Here is a 22,828-nt window from a genome sequence, read left to right on the forward strand (position 1 = left end):
CTCAGCCAAGAGCTGTGGTGCCATGCCATTAAGGGAAGAGGTTCCTGCAATTTGCCTTAGTGGTTCAACACCCACCTCCTTTTGGTGCAGGTTGGAGGTCCTTGCCTGCTACCTGTGGAAGTACCCCGGCACCGCCGGTCGTGCTTCAGCCGTTCTTAGGAAACTGCTCGATGTCCTCACCCAATGCCATTCATCCTGCAAGATGTGAGTGGCTCCGCTCGCAGCCTCTTGTTGTTCTTTGCAAGGGCAACTGTGGGAGATTTTCAAGGCTGAACTTTTCTGCGATTCCGCGAAAGATTGCGGATTTGAGAATTTGTCGTGGAATTGTTTGTTAACAGCAACTTTTCTTTTTTTTGGATGTTATCGTGGTTGCGGACATCAGCTGCAGATGGAGGGATAAGAAAATGGCTAAGTTACCTTATTTGCGTTGTGTTGGGTTTAGTGGTGCATAAGCATCTAAAGCTATCAAGGTTACCTTATTTGCACTGTAACACAAGTGGGGAGTTTGAGAACTCAGGAGAATTTTAAAAGTACTATTACTGGGCATGTGTGAATAGAGGTTTTGTTTGGTTCCAAGTGAATATTTCGAGTACTTCTGGCACACAAAACTGCTGAACAGCACAGTAAGCATTCTCAAAATCGTGTATTTTTCTCACACACAAGGCCATTACATGAGAAAAAGGGAGAGCATATTGAAGCTTTGCCGCACTCATTGAAGCTGTCGACTTACAGCAAAAATGGCCATCGGGAACTGGGGCAGTTGACCAATACGGAGCCGGCATGTTTGTGGGGTGTGAGACATATCTGTGGGACCGCCGACCGCTGGTCTTAATTTTAGCTGTGTCGTTGCACAGCTCTTGCTTTTAAGCGACGACTCCATGGATGCATGCTAGGCATATGCACCATGTGACTGCAAGTTCAGCGCCGCCCCTCATCTGGCGTCAGAGAGGGGCACCCATCTCCCACTCGTGCTCGCACAGTCACACTTGAGTAGTGAATTTCATTCCTAGAAGAGCGGCTGTAGCAGCTGCAGTCAGATCCAACTAATCCTGCGGTAGTCAAGGGAGCCGCATGCATTCAAGTTAGAGAGGTTTAGCGATCCCAGGCAGTTACTGCAATCTACTTCTGCGAGAAAACCACTGCACATGCGTAGATCGCAAAAGCACCACAGAGCGCCAGGTGCCGGCCAACTTTTTGCACACTTGCCGCATTGGGAACAACTTTCGTGTGCATACTGGCGGTGCGCATGAGTGGATGCCGCCATGCTAAATCTTTCTATTGATGCACACTACAGTGCTGCTTCCAGCGCGTGTGCACCGCAGGTAGTGCAGGCACAGATCTGGGCGCCACGCTCATGCATAACCGGGCCCTGGCTTACGCACTAGAGCGCAGGCGCATGGCAGAGAGTTGGGACTTCGGCTGCGCGCGCGCTGTGGTGCCATCACGGCGAAGGTATTCGCTGAACCGAAACCGCACGAAGCAAGCATTCCAGAAATGATATTCGCTCGGGATGAATACTTAGAGATTCTAATACCAAGCATTCAGATCAAGTCGAATATCGAATGCTTTATTATTTGACAGGATATTCGAAATTATGGAATATTCACATGCTGCCGCCGCGGTGGCTCAGTGGTTATGGTGCTCGGCTGCTGAGCCAAAAGACGCGGGTTCGATCTTGGCCGCGGCAGTCTCATTTTGATGGAGTCGAAATTCTAGAGGCCCGTGTGCTGTGTGATGTCAGTGCACGTTAAAGAACCCCAGGTGGTTGAAATCTCTGGAACCCTTCACTACGGCGTCTCTCATAGCCTGAGTCGCTTTGGGATGTTAAACCCCATAAACCAACCAACCAATATTCACATAGGTAGTCTCGAACTGTTCAGACCATGCATAGCCCAGGCTCCCTTCTCTCCAGAAAAAGCACTGGTGGCACACTAAAATACGGAAGCAACGAATATGTTAACAATATTTTAGAGGCAACACTTCAGATGCACACTCTATAATGGAGCTAAGCAAGGCCTCCAATACGTTAGTTCACACAGCCTCCCACATAGAGACAGCAGCCGCTGTCACCATTGTGCCACGGCTACTCAAACGTTTGAAGCTGCCTAGTCCTGTGCCCATTAACCTTCTTCTTTTTCTCAGTGACCGGCACTGCCTTCTTTCAACACCTGTAGCCACCTTCTCTTTTGCACTGCGCTGTGTGCTTTGCCCCAAGGTAGGTGATCTCCAGATCCGGATCATGAGAAGGAAATAACTAAAGGAATAAGATTTGGGTGTAGTGCATTTAGCAGGTTCTCTCAGATCATGAATGGCAGTTTGCCAATATGCCTCAAGGGAAACGTCTACAACAGCTGTGTCTTACCAGTACTCAACTATGGGGCAGAAACATGGAGGCTAACAAAAAGGGTTTGGCGTTAAGGGCAACGCAGCGAGCTATGGAAAGAAAAATGACAGGTTTATTGTTAAGAGACCATAAGACACCAGAGTGGGTAATCTTAGACAAAATCAAGAGGAAGAAATGGGCATGGGCAGGGCATGTAATGCGAAGGCAAGACAGCCGATGGTCCTTAAGGGCAACGGAGTGGATTCCAAGAGAAGGCAAGCGCAGCCATAGGTCGGCACACTCACTCATGAGTGCACTCATATCGCCTCACTCACACTCACACTCACGTCTGTGAGTGTGAGTGTGAGTGAGTGGTCGTGAGTGCGAGTGGACGTGAGTGTGAGTGCGAGTGAGTGAATCTGAGTGTCGGTAACCAAGAGTGTGAGTGCGAGTGAGGGGATGTGAGTGTGGGTGGTCTGAGTGTGAGTGCGAGTGAGTGGTCGTGAGTGCGAGTGGACGTGAGTGTGAGTGCGAGTGAGTGGATATGAGTGTGGGTTGTCATGAGTGTGAGTGTGAGTGAATGGTCGTGAGTGTGAGTGGACGTGAGTGTGAGTGCGAGTGAGTGGATGGAGTGGGGGTGGTCATAAGTGTGAGTGTGAGTGGACGTGAGTGTGAGTGGACATGAGTGCGAATGCGATTGAGTGGATGTGAGCGTGAGTAGAGGTGAGTGGGTATGATTGATGAGTGGATGTGAGTGGGCGTGAGTGGCAATGAGTGGTTGTGAGTGGATATGAGTGACAATGAGTGGTTGTGAGTGGCAATGAGTGGATGTGAGTGGCAATGAGTGGATGTGAGTGGTGGGTGGAAGCGACAGCGAAGTCGGTCGCCCATGTTTCGTGACGCTGATACCCGCTTAGCTATTTTCATGTTGTTGACAGCTGCGGGGAAGAAAATATTCACTACGGAAGGCGCTCGAGGCAGCATAAGGCATCATGCCGGTGTCTTTGGACAACCGAAGGAAAGGATTCCGCTGGCACGGGAACGGCAATCTTTCGTTGCTTTTGTAGTTCACCGTTGGCACGGGCGCAGGCCCTTCGCGGATGCAATGAGCCGCTACAAGTTTTTTGAGACCCTTTATCGAATTTCGCGTTGCTAGTCCTGAAAATATAGATATATGTCTCTTGCCACGCTCCCCGCATGGCTCGATCTCGTATACATATGGGTTAAAATGCTTACTGCTGAAACAACGACTGTCCGCTGCTCGGCAATAACTACCGTAAGTTGGGACCTCGGGTGCTGCAGTGGACTTCGTTTTTTTTTTCTTTGCCCAGGTGTGCGCATTGCAGAGCTCTCGTCTGGCCGTAATTTGTTCATAGGCTCTAACCCATGCGGTAACCCGACCTCCTTTATCCCAGGTCTTGAACTGCACAAACCCGGCTCAAGCCCGGAAACGACGTGAAAACCAAGTGCGCTTTTCGGTAACGCCAGAGGATTCTTGTTTCTATCATGTACTTAAAGAGCCCAGCGTCGGAAATCAAGCATGTGGCTTTTATAATTTATTTTTTTTTGTGTGCATAGCATCAGGCATGGTAATATCTTTGACGCCCAAGGAGATATCCAAAACGGCAATATTTTATGTTTTAATTTGCGCCAGAAATTATTGTTTCGTGCTGATAGTGGTAGTGAAGTTCGCGGTCCTGTGCATTGTTTGTCGCGTCCGGGTTCGCGATAAAGGACTGTCCACTGAGTTTTTTTTTTCTGCCCTCCGCACAACTGCAGGGAGGGGGATGAGTCACATTGGCTGCTCAGCGGTATAAGGGGAGCGGGATAGCGACGGATTCCGATAATAAGGGAAAGGTCAAACACCCTCCGGGAACATATACGTCAGGTCGCATCCCACTGTGCACGTTCTTGCGGAAAGGCGGATCCTCGTCGTGTAGCTTTTGTCCCATGTCTATGGCAGCACGCGTTGACAACTTGAGGCGCGGTCAACAGGACATTGCCACGCTAGCTACAGGCTTGAAGACAGCTTGTAAGTGACGGTACTCAACAGATGGGCCTTGAGGTGACTTTCCCCGAACCTGAGTTTACCAGAGGTTGAAACAACCTGCACCGTGGGAAATCGAGAATGTTTGCGGAGCTCGCGGGACGAAGGGAGAAACCTCCGAAATCTTGATGGTGGAAAATGTACATATTTGGGCAGTGTTTGTGGAGGTGAGTTATCTTTTTTCCAAAATAACTGATTGGCTGTGTTGTCCTTTTACAGTTGTTGATTGGCGACGTTTTCCTTTCCCCAATGATTTATTGGGTTGATGTTTGTGGAGTTACCTGATTGGTTACTGTCTCCACCGACGGCAGGGTCATAGGGTTTAAAATCAAGTGTTTGGGCGGGACCGAGGGCTGGTTTCGTCACGTAAAGCTACTGGTCAGTCAAATGTAAACAAGTTTTCTCCTTGCTTGTATCTTTCTTTGTTTTATTAATTGGTAATAAAAAGTTAATCTCTCCAGAAGTGTCCTCTGGCAACGTGATCGAGCAATATCGAATCTGCAAGACGTCAATCACCCTTCAATAATCATCATCAACGTAATTTACCTCTACAAGACTGAGAGGCAAACTCAACTGTGATGAAACGTTGCGGCGATTTTCGGCAGTGGATATGAGGTGGCAACCAAATAGCCGGACCTTTTTTGATTGGTTGGACGTACAGGTCGAAATTAATTTTTATGTACTCGGGAAAGGGATAAAAAATAGAATGTGTTTGAGTATTGTCACGGTTTCACTCGAGAAAAAAAAATAAAGAAAAGCAGTACACGCGACTGAAAGTTAATAAGAATCAAGCTAGGACGACAGTTTTCGTTTCGCTTAAAGGTATCGTGCAAGCGAGTGCTGCTAAGGCACTGAAGAAAAAAACATACGACGCCACAGCCGAAAATGTGACCAGAAGAGAACAGAAAACTGAGGGCGGCGGGCGGAAGGGGGGCCAGGAACTTTTCACAAACAGTTCGATGGGTGCCGACATATGCGACTCTGGACTGTGCTCGCAGCACAGGAAAAAGTTGAATATTAAGCTCCTCCACGCTCTTCCCGTAGTCCAAAAAAACATGTTTTTTCTTTGGTCATGAATAGGCTCCCGTCAGCGTCATGTAAGCAGAACTACGCCGTTGGCAATATGAGCAGGTGGGGGCTGCCCTGGCTAGTCAACAACTCAAAAGAAAACATTCGACAGAAGTCTGTCTTGTTAGGGTGCTGGCAGAAGGGGTGCTGGCAACGCACAAACCGACCAGCTCTATTGGTCACCTTCTCCCCCGCCCAAAAAACCGGCAGCCCAGAGAAAAGGCCCAGGGCGTCGTGTACAAAATTCCGTGTTCCGTCTGCCCGGCGTCATACATAGGGGAAACGAAGAACTTCGCGGAAAGGATGAGCCAACACAAAGCGGACGTCCGTCACATGAATCGTCAACGCAGCGCCGTGGCCGAACACTGCGAAGGGTGTGACCATCCAATTGACTTCGACAGCACCATTGCATTGGAAACGGAAGCTAACCCACGCAGGAGGCTTCTACTCGAGTCGTGGCACATTCAGCAAACACGAGAGAATGTTAATCGTTCCCTGGGGACTCTCCCCTCATCCTATGTCCATGGGCTGCGGCCATTGACCCGGAGGTCCTCCACGCAGGGGCTTAAAAAGCCAAGCTGCGCTCGCCCGTAGTCACACCGTGAAGAAGGGGCCGAGCCGGTCCCGAAACGTCGTGTTTTTTCTGTTTTTTCTGTATTTTACTTGGTTGGCGTCACTTACCTTCTCCTAACAAGTCAACAACTGCATACAAGCTTCCGCTTCATGTTGCGAGGCTTGGTTCTCATTTGTGCCGCCTAATCTTCGGCATTTGGCGAGTGAAACCAAAATGAGCTCGTGAAATGCGATTTTGTTCATTTTTCGTGTACAGCAAGGGGATTAACTTCTGTTGGCACACACCGATTTCAGCAATCTTGCCCTAACTGATATCTGCATGGACAGCATGAGGCATCATTTGACGCAGATACTATGATTTCCACCAAGAACTTCTGGATGGCGCTTTTTCCCAGTAAACTCATATCATTTCAGATTGGCTCAAATTGGCTAACAAGTTAGCTGCATATGCATTCTTCCGAGAACGACGTTGGAGAATAATCGGGTGCAAAGTAAGCACCCCCTATTACCACGCGGATGCGCATGTGGTCTCCGCATGCACTGGCCTCAAAAACACCGCGTTGGTTTGTAAAACTTCCTTCAGACAGGGATTATGGGCAATACAGAAAACGTACTGCCTGCAGATATGTACAGTACACATATCGGTCACACATAGTAAGCTTAGTAGGTTTTGTAAATGGATTGATAATGGCAACCTCCCCTAGCATCGTTATTACGCGGGGAAATCCTCTACTTGCGACCCATTCCAGCCATTTTCCTTTGCGTGAGGAAATCACTCGATCTTTTGAAAAACACGCTCCATTTTCCATGCCGCGAAAAGTATTCATAATCGTCACTTGACTCCAATGAGTTGATGCAGAGTCACGGACACGTCATTGTCAAGGAAGACCAAATCTTGGTAATTAGACACCATCCAAGAATATTGTCAAGGCAAACTCATTATTATTACTTGCACACAGTCATAGGCACACGCACAAGGGAAGGAGGTGCGCCCCCCTCCCCTCCCCTTCCCCCCTAATCGCCCAGTCTGCCCCATACATTTAATCTGTCGGACCTATTCGGTCATTGTTTACAGTGCAGTGCTACGGCCAAGCAGGTTTTTGAACGGCCAAAGACCTCTGATGTTGCGTTTTAAGAACTGTTTACTTGCCAGGTCATTTTGGAGGCAATCTTTTCAGTTTCTTTTTTGCTGTGACAGTAACCAAAAAACAAATCTATCATAGTTTCTGTGGTCTAGAGAGAACGGAAATTACTCCGGAAGCGCGATGCTACATCAATGCTTCAGCGACACAATGACTGCCTTCCTCTGCCGGTACTCACGTGGTGAACAAGGGAGGGAAAGCCTCAGGGTGTTTGCGAACGTTTCAACAAGAGGACTGTCTTCGTCTGGGTGGAGACAAGACCTCTTGTGGAGACGCTGGAAATATTGTGAATCTTGCCCCTCACTTGTTCACATTTTGAGCGTCAAAAAAATCAGCCGCGCTATATCCTCTCTATACCCTATATTCCTCTGCCGATGTTACAGATTAAAATAAAAAACTACACCTCTATAATATCCTGTATATTTAGCAATTCTATCACATGGAAATAAATGTTTTATAATCATTCCTCATATTTGCTCTCCGTTTTGGCGGCAGGGGCCTAGGTGAGAGGTGGTTGGGGTGGGGGGCGGGGAGGAGGGGGGGGGCACTGCGCTAAAACTTGGCTCATTCTCATGGAGAACCCTGCGCACGCCTATGGACACTGTTCAAAAACTTGTCTAAGCATCTCAGCTGTTGACGCTATACAGGCAATCATCGTCTCAGCAGCAAGCGCAGGAGCACAGGTGCATAGCATTCGGTGCATGGAATATGCGTGATGAGTGACTACTTTCTTCGAGCATCGAAACTGTGCAAATTGGCCAAATAGCCCGACAAAGCCTGGGCAGCTCACCACCACATCTTTGCGACTCAGGATAATGTTGGGGGAGCTACGAGGGCAGTCGCCGCGCCAGTAAATCTCTCATCCCCTCCGTTGTCAGCAAACAAGGAAACAGTACACTGAACGTAAATGCGAGTGAGCGGACATGAGTATGAGTGTGAGTGGAAATGAGTGTGAGTGAGTGGTTGTGAGTGCGAGTGGTCATGAGTGCGAGTGAGTGGTTGTGAGTGGACATGAGTGCGAGTGAGTGGTTGTGAGTGTGAGTTGTCATGAGTGCGAGTGTGAGTGAGTGGCTGTGAGTGTGAGTGGACATGAGTGTGAGTGCGTGTGAGTGGTTGTGAGTGCGAGTGGTCATGAGTGTGAGTGAGGGGTTGTGAGTGTGAGTGGACATGAGTGTGATTGCGAGTGAGTGGTTGTGAGTGCGAGTGGTCATGAGTGCGAGTTTGAGTGAGTGGTTGTGAGTGTGAGTGGTCATGAGTGCGAGTGTGAGTGAGTGGTTGCGAGTGTGAATGGACATGAGTGCGAGTGTGTGTGAGTAGTAGTGAGTGCGAGTGGTCATGAGTGTGAGTGTGAGTGAGCCACCGCTCATGGTGCCGAGGTATGAGCGCAGCAGGGGGCGGCAGAAAGTTAGGTGGGCGGATGAGATTAAGAAGTTTGCGCGGATACGGTGGCCGCAATTGGCAAAGAACAGGGTTAATTGGAGAGACATGGGAGAAGCCTTTGTCCTGCAGTGGCCGTAGACTGACTAATGGTTGGTGATAATGTGTGAATGAGTTGAAAAGTTGGCTTCTCCTAGCAGCTCTCAAGTCTGAAGGCGAAGGCCACTTTGTCTAGCTTGAAAAGTTGGGGGAAAAAAACAAACAAAAAAATGATTTACCGTATTTACTCGCATAATAGGCGCACTTTTTTTCCAGAAAATCCGGCTCAAAGTTCGGGGTGCGCCTATTACGCGGGGTAAAATTTCCGGAAATTTTTCGACTCGCAAAATTGAACACACCGCGTAAACGCACTCGTGTACGGGCCGCACCCCGTTTTCGCGAAGAAAATGTTAAAAAAAAAAAGTCCGTGTAAGGGCCACACCGAAACTTTCGGAATGCACGCGCCGAGGCCTCCGCGATCGGCTCCGGCTGCGCGCAACGGGCGCTTGATCGCGGAGGCCACACACGCGCACAGGAGCTTCCAGACGCCGCCCAAGGCCAAGCTCATCATCATCATCATCGTTTTCCTCCGCCGCGAGCTTTTGCTATCTATATCGCCATCAGCATCTCCAGCTCGTTTTTTTTTTTTTTGTTGTTGTTGTTGCTGTCAAGTGCCGGGATTTGCAGTAGCGCGATAGTTATCGTGGTTTATGGCTTTGCCGCGGAGCGTTGATGTTTTAGCTGGACGGGCAAGCACCTTAACAGCTACACGGCTGGGAGTTTGCTCTCGAACGCGGCAAGCGTGCGGCAGGTCGGAAAATACGACGTGGCCGAGAAGTGCGGCAGTTGCGACTGCGGCGTCCTTAAATTTTCGTACGCGACTCCAAGGTTTTCGCGGGCCTAAGTCGGGAACGTTTCCGGCTGGAGATGAAGCTTTCCAAACAGACGTTTAAAGTGAGCATCCCTGAAAACTGTGTGCGGCTGTTCTACGCGATGTCGTTGTACGTGCTGTGGGTCCGCAGCAGCTGCGACGGCAGCAGCACTAGTAGGGACTAGTAGTCAGTTCAGCAAAAACTTTGTTAAAATAAAGATTGGGAAACGGGGGGTGGCGAGGCGTCGGCTTGCAATCGTGTAAATACAGTATTGATCACAGTGCCAAGTTCGGGGTGCGCCTATTATGCGAGTGCGCCTATTACGCGAGTAAATACGGTACATTGCATTCATACCTTGGTTCCAAATTTAGCACGAGTTGTATTCTGAAAGGTTGTGTGATGTCCCTCGGGAATTCTTTGTTTGCATTTCGTGGAATTTGAAACTTTCTACTGCGGGAAGTCAGGGGCCTTAGATGCATGAATGATGAATGCCCTGCTGTAAGGTGCCAGCTTGCTTACAAAAAAAAAAAGAAGAAAAAAGTAGAAAGTTTCCTTCGCTCATTTCCAGGTGTCTCGTTAATCGTGGGGTGACCTTTCCTTCTCGCTGCACATGCATGTACAAAGGTTAGCGAACGGGACGGTACAAGAGATGCAGTAGGAAATGGTTTCACTTGCTGTAACCAGCTGGTGTGGTTGGCGTTGAAATCGAGCAGGCATTGGCCGAGAAAGAGAGCCAATTTCCAATGAGTGTCCAATTTCTTGGACACTCAGTGTCCAAGAAATTGAGACAGATGGCGGTAGCGTAGGTGTGGACCTGACTGTTGGGCTTGGTCTTCTTGCAGACAAGACGTGAAACGCTGTGTCTTGCTGTGCTACTGGGGTGTGGCCCGGGCGCATGGACCGCAGGCGGGGAAGAGGCCGTGGCCCCTGTGGGACGTTGTCTGGGAGCAGACGGTCAAGTGAGTACGCTACCACTGCCTTTTGTGCACGCCTTCTTCTTACCCCGGGGAGCAGTCTGTTTTCCTATCGCTGGGGTTTCTCGCTTGCCTCGAGGAACCGCAAAGTGTTTCAGAAGGTACTGAGCAGAAGCACCGCATGTCCCGGCTTTTGTCCCTTCCTGCCCGACACATGCGTAAAAAAAGAGCACACATATACACTAGTCCGCGAAGAATGCGCGAATTCGGTTAATCGTTACTGGCTGGAATAATTAAGTAGTTAAGATATATACAGTGGAACCTCGATTATACGACGTTCAGGGGACCGCGCGAAACCGTCGTATAATCCGGGTGTCGTATAATCGAAAATCAAAGAATGCTGCCAGTGGCGCTCGGCCTTGCGCCGAAAACTGTTGACCGGCTTCAAGCCCGCGGCAAGTATGCCAATCAGATTAAAAAAGAAAAAACCCAGCATTTGTTTGAAACAGATTCGCAAAAAAAAAATCTTTATTACCGTTTAAAACAAATCGGTAATTTTTTTTTTTATTTGCACCTTTGCCCAACCTCGGCGCATCAACTTTCTTTCAAGGGCTGCCACGTCCGGCAGTAGGTCGCCAACATCGTCGGGCGCGCAAGCAAAGCGCCGGATGTTGTCCGGATGTTCTCGACGTTCTGCAACACGTCCGCGTAACTAGGAATGGGAGCGCAAATTTTTGCATCGTTGTCCACTTCCTCTTCGTCGGAAGTTTTATCGTCGGGGCACATGGCATCCATTACTTCCATTACAAAAAGCGCCGTGGACGCCGCTGTCCTCGCTTGGGCGAGCACCGCGGCCTCGCCCGCTTATCTGTTTTTTCATCAGCGCCCGCTCCTGCGGACGCATCTGTTGCTGCCACGCGAGTCTTATCTCTTCTCTTTATCTTTCCTCTGATCTTTTAACTCTCCTCTATCTGCACTTGGCTCAAGCCGTTAGGCGGGCCCGCGCACTTTCCTTTTCATCCTTCTCTCAGTCGCAACAACAACGCGCAGGCCGCGCCTCCTCGTGACTCCGACTGCACAGGCTCGACGAAAAAGAGAGCAAGTGCACTTGGCGGCCTTGGCAACGCTCTCTTCCGCGCAAAAACGGATTATATTCGCTTAGATTCGCATGCAAAGTTTTTTTTTTTTCAGAAATTTTTTTCCGAAAATAGGGGGGGTGCTTAGAATCGCGAAAATACGGTACATCCCGGCCTGCGTTTGCTGACGACCTTTTTTGACGGACGGTACGAGCCAGCCGTCGTACGAAGCGGGGTCCTTCTAAAATTTGCGTCGTATAACTGAGGTTTTTAATGCATTGTCTCTATGGGGGTTTTGCTGGGACCACACAAATTCGTCGTAAAATGCGGGTCGTCGCATGACCGGGGGACGTATAATCGAGGTTCCACTGTATAGTCTGGAAACAAAGTTGTTAAAAAGAAAGTGGTTTGAGGCATGCACAGTCTTAGGCACTCAAGAAAGACAAAAAAAAAATTGCGGACACTTTGCTGACCTAAAGTGCAGTGAGGCAAAAGCCTTAAGCGCAGTGTTGCTGCTTGTGTCACTGATGTATGGTTAAGATGTTAAGCTTTGCCTCTTAAGAGTGGAATGCAACGGCGTCTTGCAATGCTGCCAGGGAGTCCACAGAATGCCATCCCCCATTGAGGAAAAATAATGTGTCTGTCTGGCATATCTCGGTGGACACCTGAACCTTGCAGTAATAGGAAGGGAGGAAGATGGGAGTGAATGAAGACACCAGAGGTGCCTTTGTTCATTCCAAACCATCAGGCTGGCACGGCGGAGTGGTCAGTGTGCTTGTCTCACACTCTGGAGACCCTGGTTCGATACACCAACTCCACCTCCTACTCTGTTTTATTTATTTATCTGGTCTGACTAGAAAGGTTAATTAGGCTAATTGCTTAACGATTATTACTCAGTTAGTCATTAATTATCATACAATTATCATTAGGTATCGATTAAGTAATGATTGGCATATGCCGATATAAGGCACGTAACCGAAACGCGGACACATCTGCTGACGCGACTGCTAACGACAGTATGAGGCATTAAAGGCTTTCGCCTTAAAAGCAATTGAAGGAGCTCGGTGGTTTTACAGAACCCATTGTGGCAACCTCTGGTTTAGGGCGCTTGGGATAGGGTTGATGGTGTGGTGCTCCTATGTGTGTCTAACAGTGCACCTTTTGGGATTCTAAGAGAAACGACATGTATACTATGTGATCAGGAAACACACTTTTACTTTTCTTATTGCAGTGATCACACTTTTCTGCGTGATAGCAAGGCATGGCTGGTGGTTTAGAGCACAGCAGAGGAGAAAAGATGGTGATGGTGAAGAGAGAGTGAGGAGGAAGTGAAAACGGAGGAGGGAACGGCAGCAATGTGAAAAGTAAAAATAAAGGCGTTATTACCGTGCAGAAAACCAAAGTAATGTTGAACAGTCTCACAGGGGAGCAGCAGTTCACAATTGGTATTGAGGTGCTGGAAGTGGTAAGGCAATACGTCTACTTAGGGCTGGTAGTGGCTGCTGATCTGGATCATGAGAGGGAAATAACTTGAAGAATAAGAATGGGGTGGAGTGCATATGGCAAATTCTCTCAGATCATGAATGGCAGTTTACCAATATCCCTCCAGAGAAAAGTATGCAAGAGCTGTATCTTACTGGCACTCATCCATGGGGCAGAAATGTGGAGGCTAACGAAAAGGGTTCAGCTTAAGGACAACGCACCAAGGTATGGAAAGAAAAATGATAAATGTAATGTTAAAAGACGGGAAGCAGGTAGAGTGGGTGAGGGAACAAATACAGTTTTAATGACATCCTAGTCGAAATCAGGAGGAAAAAATGGGCTGGCAGGGCATGTAATGTGAAGGCAAGATAACCGCTGGTCCTTAAGGGTAACGGAGTGGATTCCAAGAGAAGGCAAGCATGGCAGGGGGTTGGCAGAAAGTTAGGTAAGCACCATAGGGATACAATGGCCGCAACTGACAAAGGACAGGGTTAATTAGAAAGACATGGGAGAGGCCTTCCACTTCCAGCACCTTGCTGCCAATTGTGAACTGCTGATCCCTTGCGAGATTCTTGAATATTACTTTGGTTTTCTGCATGCTAATTTTTAGCCCCACCGTTCTGCTCTGCCTGCCTAACTCATTGATCATGCATTGCATTTCGTCCCCTGAGGGCAATGTCATCAGTGAATCGCAAATCACTTAGGTATTCTTCATTAACTCTTATTCTGAACAGTTCGCAATCCAGGCCTCGAAACACCTTGGAGAGAGGGAGGGAGGGAGAGGAAGGAGAAAATTATGCACGCGTGAATTATTGATGAGGTTTCAGCGTGGCATGCAATTACAGGCGTGTGGTGATGTCTGCGGGCATGCTTTCGTTATCTCATTCTGCCTTGCTCATCTTTGCTCTTTGCTCACTGTGTGGTTGATGGGGGCACAGGACGGTGTTCCTGAACCAGTGCGTGGAGGAAGGACACCTCCTCCTCCAGGAGCTGCTGCGTCAGGGACTGGTGTGCTCGGACCTGAGCTGCCTCCTCTGCCCAGGTGAGGTTCGAGTGGGGCTTCCTCTGGTGTGTTATTGCACGACCAGTGTGCTGGCCAGAGACTTTTACAGGAAAATTAAAGATGGTTTTGTGTACTGTCTGTGTGTTGAAGTCGGTGTTCGTTACATCTGCAGCACATTTGCTGCGTTTCTTGGCTGTATGGGCACCTTATTCATGTGTTCATATATTTTATTTTCCACTAGGAAAGGATCATCAGTGAAGCTGGTTGTACTTAACCTCGTATTCAGCAATTAGGTTTGGTTTGGTTTGGTTTATGGGGTTTATCGTCCCAAAGCGACTAAGGCTATGAGAGACGCCGTAGTGGAGGGCTCCGGAAATTTCGACCGCCTGGGGTTCTTTAACGTGCACTGACATCGCACAGTCCACGGACCTCTAGAATTTCTCCTCCAAAGAAATTCGACCGCTGCGGCCGGGATCGAACCCGCGTCTTTCGGGTCAGCAGCCGAGCACCGTAACCACTCAGGCACCGCGGCGGCTGTATTCAGTAATTAATTAATGAGCGATGTTACCTTGACCATCCTGATAAAGACCTTACTGGCACTATAGGCAGCCTATTGGCACTCAGAATTGACCCTGTTGGGTTTCTGTAAACACTTGCTTGAACTGCCATTCATCGCATAACAGCTAAGTGGCGTCAGTTTAGCTATGCAAACTTTAGTGTGTTGGCTGAATGGCAACGTGTTCCATTATCCAATTACTGCAGCCAAGCTGAACCAGGCAAACATCTTGTAACAGAAACCAGTTATTACTCTTTTGCATTTCGGGATCACTTGGAAGCACTGGAGCAGTCAAAAGCTCTGGATGAAGGTCTGCAATTTGATGCGATTTGAAGGCGACCATTTAGGCCTAACACACTTGAAGTGCCCTAAAACAGTTTTTTTGTTGAAAGAAGGCTGAATAAAACACATGAGCTTCACTAGCCACTTGGTCCTTTTATCCAGCAGTGCTGTTTTTAATGTAGAACAGGTGACCGTCAAACCAAGGAGAGTTAATTGGTCTTGTTCAGCCAAAAGGACCATGGTCGCCTTCATATTAGTTGCGTGTACAACCAGTCAAAATAGAGGGTAGCTAGTGTGACTCTGGCTAGGCCTTTATGCTGGGTGCTTATATGTGAGAATAGGAATGCTGGACCCTCTGGTTGAACTTAGTGCATGTTGAGGAGACGTGCACTACGCAGGCCGGCCACTTGAGCCTGCTGCCCTGCAAAGCCTGGCCGTGCTGCTGAGCCGAGCTGGCTCCCTTCCCCACCTGGACGTGCCTCCAGCGCTCCTGGACCATGCACAGGACGTGCCCGTAAAGCACAGGTGAACCCCCAAATAGGCCTTACGTTTGAAAATCTGGCATTGGCATGCGGCTGATCGAAATTTCAGACCTGTGTGTCATCATCATCATCGTCATCAGCCTGACTATGACCACTGAAGGGCAAAGGCCTCTCCCATGTCTCTTCAGTTAACCCTGTCCTTTGCCAGCTGCAGCCACCGTGAATCCCCGCAAACTTAGTCTCATCCGCCCCCCTAATTTTCTGCCGCCCCCTGCTACGCTTGCCTTCTCTTGGAATCCACATGCCCTGCCCAAGCACATTTCTTCCTCTTGATATTGACTAAAATGTCATTAACCCGCGTTTGTTCTCTCACCCACTCCGCCCGCTTCCTTTTAACGTTACACCTATCATTTTTCTTTCCATAGCTCGCTGCTCTGTCCCTAACTTAAGCTGAACCCTCTTTGTTAGCCTTCACGTATCTGCCCCATAGGTGAGTACAGGTAAGATACAGCTGTTGTATACTTTTCTCTTGAGGAATATTGGCAAAGTGCCATTCATGACGTGTGTAGTCTGATGCAACTCTAGAACAAAGTGTGAAATGCCTTTGATATCCAAGGAGGCCCTGAACAGTGGGGTTGACCTTCTGTGACGTCATTGCACGCAGCCACTTGGCACCTGCTAATATGCACTTGCTAGTGGTCGCAGCAGATGCTGGTGGTCCTTCACTTGCTCAGTTTTCAGCCTCACCACTTTTGGCTGCTGCCAGAGGATGGAATTTGTCCCTTGACAAAGCTATCTCTGTTTTCAATCTTGCTTATGCTGTTTATGCCTGCTTATATTGCTTTGAGCGCTTTTCAACTACTTCGGCTCTCTCTTGGTGTATGCATTGTGCTAATTGTGTGTCCCTATCCCCCCTCGTTATGTGAGGCCTAACAGGACTCTGAGGGGATGCTAAAAGATGACCGGAGTGAAGAGTGCCTGCAGTGGCTACTGTGCTATTCTATGCAAGCAGGTGGCGCCTCTGGCTGTTGGAGCTTCTGGTGCCGGGATCGGAGGAGGGGGGCACCCAGCCGGGGCCATCCACCCTGGTTCCCGCCGGTGAGCTGCTGGCTGCCGTGTGCCTGGCCCGGCCTGCCGCCGCTCTGGCTTCGGCCGAAAGCACGGCACTCGCATGCACGGGTGAGCACCACGATCCGCTCTGTGTCGGGTGCAACCTGGCACCATTAAAACAAAAGACAGCAGAACACCACTGTATGTTTTTCACCGAACTGCAGAAAAGAAATGTACCAGCCAGGGAACGTAGCAGTCGAAAACAGCGCCTGACAAAATTGTGCGTCCTCTGCAGACGTTTTTGTTTTGCATTCTTTACACTATAAACAGAAAGGAGTAAAAAGGGAGTAGGCTGTCCTCTGACACACTCCCTTTTGCAAAAAAAGAGCTGCACTAAAGGACAGCTTAAACCCTTTTTACTCCCATATAGGCGTATTTGGGTTTTGAGTGTATATGCAGGGCTATTGAAACGGTGTACCAGGATTTTTCACGCTGTTGCTCTTTGGCGTGCTGCGCTCTAAACAGAAAGGAGTAAAAAGGGAGTAAGTTACAGTGGAACCTCGATTATACGACGTTCAGGGGACCGCGCGAAACCGTCGTATAATCCGGGTGTCGTATAATCGAAAATCAAGCGTGATATTTTTTAACGTCTGAACTTCGTCATCTTTTTTTTTTTTTTTCGGAACACAAATGCAGCACATTTTTGCCGGCAGAGGGCTAGTCTTCAACAAACAAGATAAAATGGCCATTGAGGCTGCCGTGAGCAGCGGGGCAGCGGCTCCCGCAGTTTTCTTGATAGGTGGAAAGATTAAGGTGCACCGGTTATCGACTGGCTAAAGTGTGCCTACCATATTTACTCGATTCTAAGCACCCCCTTTTTTTCACGATCGCGATGCCCAAAGTGAGAGGGGGTGCTTAGATTCGAAAAATCTAAACTGAACACCCCCCCCCCCCACCGGGCCCCTCTTTTCGCGGTGAAATCTCGATGAAACGGGCGCGAGAAAAAACATTTTATTTAGGAAACATTCAAAAGAAAAATAGCTGCAGACAGTTCTGTGCCGCCATCTGTCTTGTAGTGTCGGAACGCAGCAACACAAAAAGCGCCGTGGACGCCGCTGTCCTCGCTTCGGCGAGCGCGGCCTCGCCCGCTTATCTGTTTTTTCGGCAGCGTCCGCTCCGGCGGACGCATTTGTTGCTGTTGCTGTGACGGGCGTCTTATCTTTTCTCTTTATCTTTCCTCTGATCTTTCAACTCTCCCCTATCTGCACTTGGCAGCGGTGGTGGCTTAGCTCGAGCCAGTAGGCAGGCCTGTGCAATTTCCTTTTCATCCTTCTCTCAGTCACAATAACAACAACGCGCAGGCGGCGCCTCCTCGGGACTCCGACTGCACAGGCTCGACGAAAAAGAGAGCAAGTGCACTTGGCGGCCTCGGCAACGCTCTCTTCCGCGCACAAAAGGGGGTGCTTAGATTCGCATGCAAAGTTTTTTTTTTCAGAAATTTTTTTACGAAAATAGGGGGGAGGGGGGGGGGGGGGGGGGTGCTTATATTCGGGGGGTGCTTAGAATCGCGAAAATACGGTACATCCCGGCCTGCGTTTGCTGACGACCTTTTTTGACGGACGGTACGAGCCAGACGTCGTCGTACGAAGCGGGGCCCTTCTAAAATTTGCGTCGTATAACCGAGGTTTTTAATGCATTGTCTCTATGGGGGTTCTGCCGGGACCGCACAAAGTCGTCGTAAAATGCGGGTCGTCGCATGACCGGGGGACGTATAATCGAGGTTCCACTGTATCTTCTAGTGCACTCCCTCCTATGAAAGGGTGTTCACTACAAGAGGGCTCACTCCCTTTTTACTCCCATGTAGGTGTATTCTTGTTTAGAGTGTGCATGCCAAGAGTGCTCTAGAATTTCCAAGGCCTTGTGGCTCTCACGACTGTTTGCTCACGCAGAATGCCCTAAACGCCCTCAGTGGCTCTCCATCTGCTTGGGCAGCTGTCGTTGGAAGGAAAGGAGCAGCAAGGGTGGAGTGCATGCGGGGTGTTGCCGTGGGGCAGTGCGCTGGAAGCTCCCAACCACTATGGCAATCAAGTGCTGACGTAGTACAGAGTACTGCCTTTTCCGGTGTGCCGTTGGCGGTGGGGACAGATCAGCTTCATTAATCACTGCACAAGAGCACTGTACTATCACTGCAGCCGATCACACCTTGTGTTAAACTGCAGCACACTCTCGCTGTGCATTGCACATCGTTGTTTTCATCAACTAATCCTACTATTTGTCCATCTCATTCTCCTGCTATTTGTAATTCTCCTTCTATTTCTAATATTCTATAATTAATCCTACTAATTCTCCATCTCATTCTAACCAACACCAAGTGTTATTGTGCAGTGCATCTGATTTCATCCATTAATATAATTTGTGTTCCAGAATTATTGATTCAGTTCGCAATGTATTAAAGGGGAAAAAATGCAACTCATATTATGATATTTTCACTCTGTCAAGATATCAATGTCGCGTCCTTTCCTGTTGCAGCTTGGCAGGACCCGTACCCCTGGAGGGCAAAGTTGGATGCTGACCTCGAACGTCGTGCCACCGCACAGCCGTCAGTATGCCAAGGCGAGAAGGTTGCTGCCCCTCGTTCCAAGAACTCGGAAAGCGGACGCCGGTCGTCAGTGGCCGGGTCATTGGCAGCCGTAGTAGAGGTCGCCTGGGAGGCTACACTGGACAGGCTGAGCAAACAGTGCTCGGCGTTCCTCGAGTCGGCTGAGGTAGGCCTTGAATGTGCTGTGATGAGAAAAAGAAAAAAAAACACCTCATCTACTGAGCAGAATCCAGGAGCATTTGTTTTTGCTCTTGTTCAGTATTCAATGCATTTGTGATAGCTGTGCCTAAGGGCCAACTGCAGCGAAGATTTTTGCCCCGTAAAAAGACGTTACAGCGACTGTTTGTTTGATGGCGTTGTGTTAATTGAAATTTGGCAGAGCCACACAGACATTTCGTGATGGTAAAACACGAACCGCCGTGAGATGAACGTCTGTGTTTGCAGTGAGCGAGCACAGTTGACACGTGGTGCCGTTGGTGCTGAGCTCCAGCGTTATCGGCACCTCACCGTGACAAATGCAGCAGTTTCTGCATTTGTGGCATTGCACCAAGTGGCACCATATTTATTTACAGTCGACGACCGATTTTTCGGACTCTCTAGGGACCGCGAAAACGACCGAAAAATCGGGCAGTCCGGAAAATCAAATTTCACCGAAAAAATCGCGAACTTATTTCCACTATGCCAGAGAAAGCGGCCAGTTGTATTGCACACATTCTAAAGCTCCTCATGACTATATTTCGCCGCGCGAAATACCTTATGAACGCGTATAAGGGCCGCACTTTTTTTTTTCCAGATTCGAGGGCCAATTTTCGGGGTGCTGCCCATACACAAGATATGCGAAAAAATTTTTTTTTTTAAGTAAAAACACACCAACCAGGGATTGAGCGACATTTATTCTACGTTCAATCGTCACTCGCGAAGTATTTAGACTCCTGAGCTGGTGCTGCGCTCTGGTGCACGCTCATGCCAAAAGAAGCCGCGCAGCATGTCCGCTGTCAACGCGTAGCCGTTGTTCCGAAATTCCATCACATAGAGGAGCAGCTCTTCTTTCAGTTCAGGAAACTCGCACGGCTTGCCTCAGAAAGCGCGCTTTTTGCAGCTTGTGTTTCTCTTTTGGTTGCACCATCATCGGACGCACTTCTTGGCCACGTCGAATTTCCCGCCCGCCGCACGCTTACCGACCGCGTTCGAGAGCTAACTCCCAGCCGTGTAGCTTAAGGTGCTTGCCCATCGCGCTAAAACTGTGAAGCTCGGCGGCAGCACGCGAAAGCCAACATCACGGCGAACGCGCTAACACGCATGCTAACACGCCACGAAAGGCTGGAGCTGGCGATACTGATGCCGATGTGAACAGCGGAAAATCGCGACAGAGAAAAATGTTGATGATAATGATCACGGCGCCATCCATAGACGGCACTTGGAAGCTCCGGTGCGCGCGCGTCGCCTCCGCGAACGGCGCAGCGCCGGAGCAGATCGCGGCCGCGATAAGATCCGGCGGCGCGATAAGATCCAGCGGCGCGCCCGAAGCGCGCTTCGATCGCGGAGGCCACGGCGTGCGCGTAGCCTCCGCGATCAAGCGCTCCGCGATCGTATTCGCGTTCCGTGTTCGGGACTAAAGACTCGGCACAGATGAGTTCCGTGAACTCAGACTACGGTTCAAGTTCGTGCGGCGGAAGACATTCAAGGACAGTACGAATTCGAAAACACGCGAGCGCAATGTGCACGCCGACTCGCGCAGAATTTCAGCGTCGCAAGAGGCTCCCTTTAAGTTTGAATTTCGTTTTGTTTGATCAAGTTTTCGATATCTCCTGCAGTCTGAATTAATGAGGTTCCACTGTACACATTGTATGGCGGCTTGGGTACTGGCGGCGAGTGCGAACGAGGTCCGAAAAATCGAGTGGTCAGTTGCGGTGCGTCCGAAATTTCAAGCGCTCTTACACATTGGCTCTATGGGCCATGTCGCGGTGCCGCGAAAAAGTCCGAATAATCAAGCATGTCCGAAAAATCAGGCGTCCGAATTTTCGGTCGTCGACTGTATTTATTTATTTTATTACAAATACCTCAAGGGCCCTCGGGTGAGGGCTTTACATGAGGGGTGGGCTAGCAACCTGGTGTTAGTAAGAAATTGTTTCGATGGCTTTCTTGAAATGGTTTGGGTTTGTACGAAGGCTGGTACTTGTGGAAGACTGTTCCAGTCACGTGCTGTTTGGATGAAGAAGGAATGAAGATGGGTTATGGCGCGAGCAGGAGGTGGGTAAACGGCCTTGTGGTGGCTTGTGCGGGCTGAAGAACGATGAGCAAGCTGGATAGGACAGTTGTAAGAAAAGTTGTGATACATTTTGTGATAAAAGCATAGCCTTGCAACTGCACGGCGTTGCATGAGGTTAGGTAGGCATGCATTATTTTTGAGGGAAGTAACACTGGTGGAGTATAAGTAGTTTGAGTAGATGAATCGAATGGCGCGATTTTGGGCAAGTTCAATACAGTTGGTTAGGTTAAGTTGAGCGAGGTCCCAGATGGCAGATGCAAACTCTAATTTTGGCCGAATTAATGTTTTATAAGCTAGTAATTTAACTTCTGGCGAAGCTAGACATAAATTATGACGAAGGTAGCCGAGAGTCTTGTGGACATTGTTAATTATCCACGTTTATGGGTAGACCAGTTAAGGGTACCCGAGATGTCAACACCAAGATACTTAATGCAGTTGCGGGGTAAGACACTAGAAGTAGAGTTAATGTTCGAAGGCTGCAAGAAACAACAGCATATAAGAAAGAAAGCAAGGAAGTACGGGATGAGCAGTGCTTGTCCATCGCCGCTGCTTAGATGCTCGCATTATTACGGCGCCAACAGCGCAGCAGTTACAGCAGTTACAGAGCACAGCAGTTACAAGAGTTAACGAGAGAGGGGACACGCAAGAAGAAGAGGGTGCTTCTGAGTCCCCCCCCCCGTCTCCCCCATTTCCTTTGTGTGAGCCACAGTGTGGATGGTAGTGGCTGCTGCTGCAGTTGTGCTGTCAGTGCAATCGCAGAATGTTTCCCCTTGTTTACAACATCGAGTAACAGGGGTTTACAGTTAACGCTCGGTGGGCAACCCCTGTACAATGGCAAGATTTCACTGCATGATGACACTTCAGCTTGCTTTTTTTGCAATTCAAGCGGTTGAGACGGTTTAGTGCAATGCAAAAAAGATTCGTTGATCCCGTCTGCAGATGCTGCCATCGTGCCTCTACACGGGAGCCATGGGCGCCATCTTGCTGGCGAAAATGTGCCACCTGCAGGCAAAGGAGATGGAGGCACTCTTAGTTTCTCCACCGGTCAAGCAGCTCCAGGTGTGTTGCATAACTTTGGTGTGTGACGATTGTCATGTCCCAAGCAACCACCGATGTCCGTCGGACGTCTGAGCTAGGCCTGGACGTCTTTGCCAAGAACGGACATCCATCTGACACCAACGCTTCTTACCAGAAAGCACGTTTCCTTTCCTTTCTTGAGTTATGTACAGATGGAAGATGATTAAGACAACGATGTGCAGTGCACAGGATGAGAGTGTGTTGCAGTTTAACGCGAGGCATAATCGACTGCAACAATAGCTTAATGCTCTCATGCAGTGGCCAGCGCAGCTGATCTGTTCGAGCCACCGCTGGTTCAAAACCTACTTGCTGCAATGTTTATTTTATTTATTTTCGTCAGTTAAGCTCACAAGGTCAATTCAAGGTCAGGCTTCAGCAATGAATCGGCTTTAAGCTTTGATCACGCTCTAAAAAGCACAACGTAACCTCCCATTGCTATCATGTACTGTCTGTACCAAAAGTAACCAGTACGACGATGCTGGCAATCGTGGCATTGTCACCTGCACAGCTGCAGTCACGAGCCCTCATCAGCTGTTAGGTTAGCTTTCGTGACATGAACCTGCACCATCGCTATCCTTCTCTGGATCATAACAACTC

At 49.1% G+C, this 22,828-nt stretch overlaps 1 protein-coding gene across 1 annotated transcript in view; it reads left to right on the forward strand.

Moving 5' to 3' along the window:
- tefu (Serine/threonine-protein kinase tefu) overlaps window positions 1-22,828 on the forward strand; it is a 155,896-nt gene that overhangs the window by 18,688 nt on the left and 114,380 nt on the right. The window contains exons 9-15 of the mRNA XM_089570615.1: window positions 91-204; window positions 10,284-10,400; window positions 13,852-13,955; window positions 15,153-15,279; window positions 16,249-16,415; window positions 18,816-19,051; window positions 22,094-22,213. Of these exons, the coding sequence (XP_089426741.1) occupies window positions 91-204; window positions 10,284-10,400; window positions 13,852-13,955; window positions 15,153-15,279; window positions 16,249-16,415; window positions 18,816-19,051; window positions 22,094-22,213 (985 nt within the window). The remainder of the gene's footprint in view (window positions 1-90; window positions 205-10,283; window positions 10,401-13,851; window positions 13,956-15,152; window positions 15,280-16,248; window positions 16,416-18,815; window positions 19,052-22,093; window positions 22,214-22,828) is intronic.

This window comes from Amblyomma mixtum, chromosome 1 (assembly GCF_055824585.1).
Source record: "Amblyomma mixtum isolate Tamu chromosome 1, ASM5582458v1, whole genome shotgun sequence".
Taxonomy (NCBI): domain Eukaryota; kingdom Metazoa; phylum Arthropoda; class Arachnida; order Ixodida; family Ixodidae; genus Amblyomma; species Amblyomma mixtum.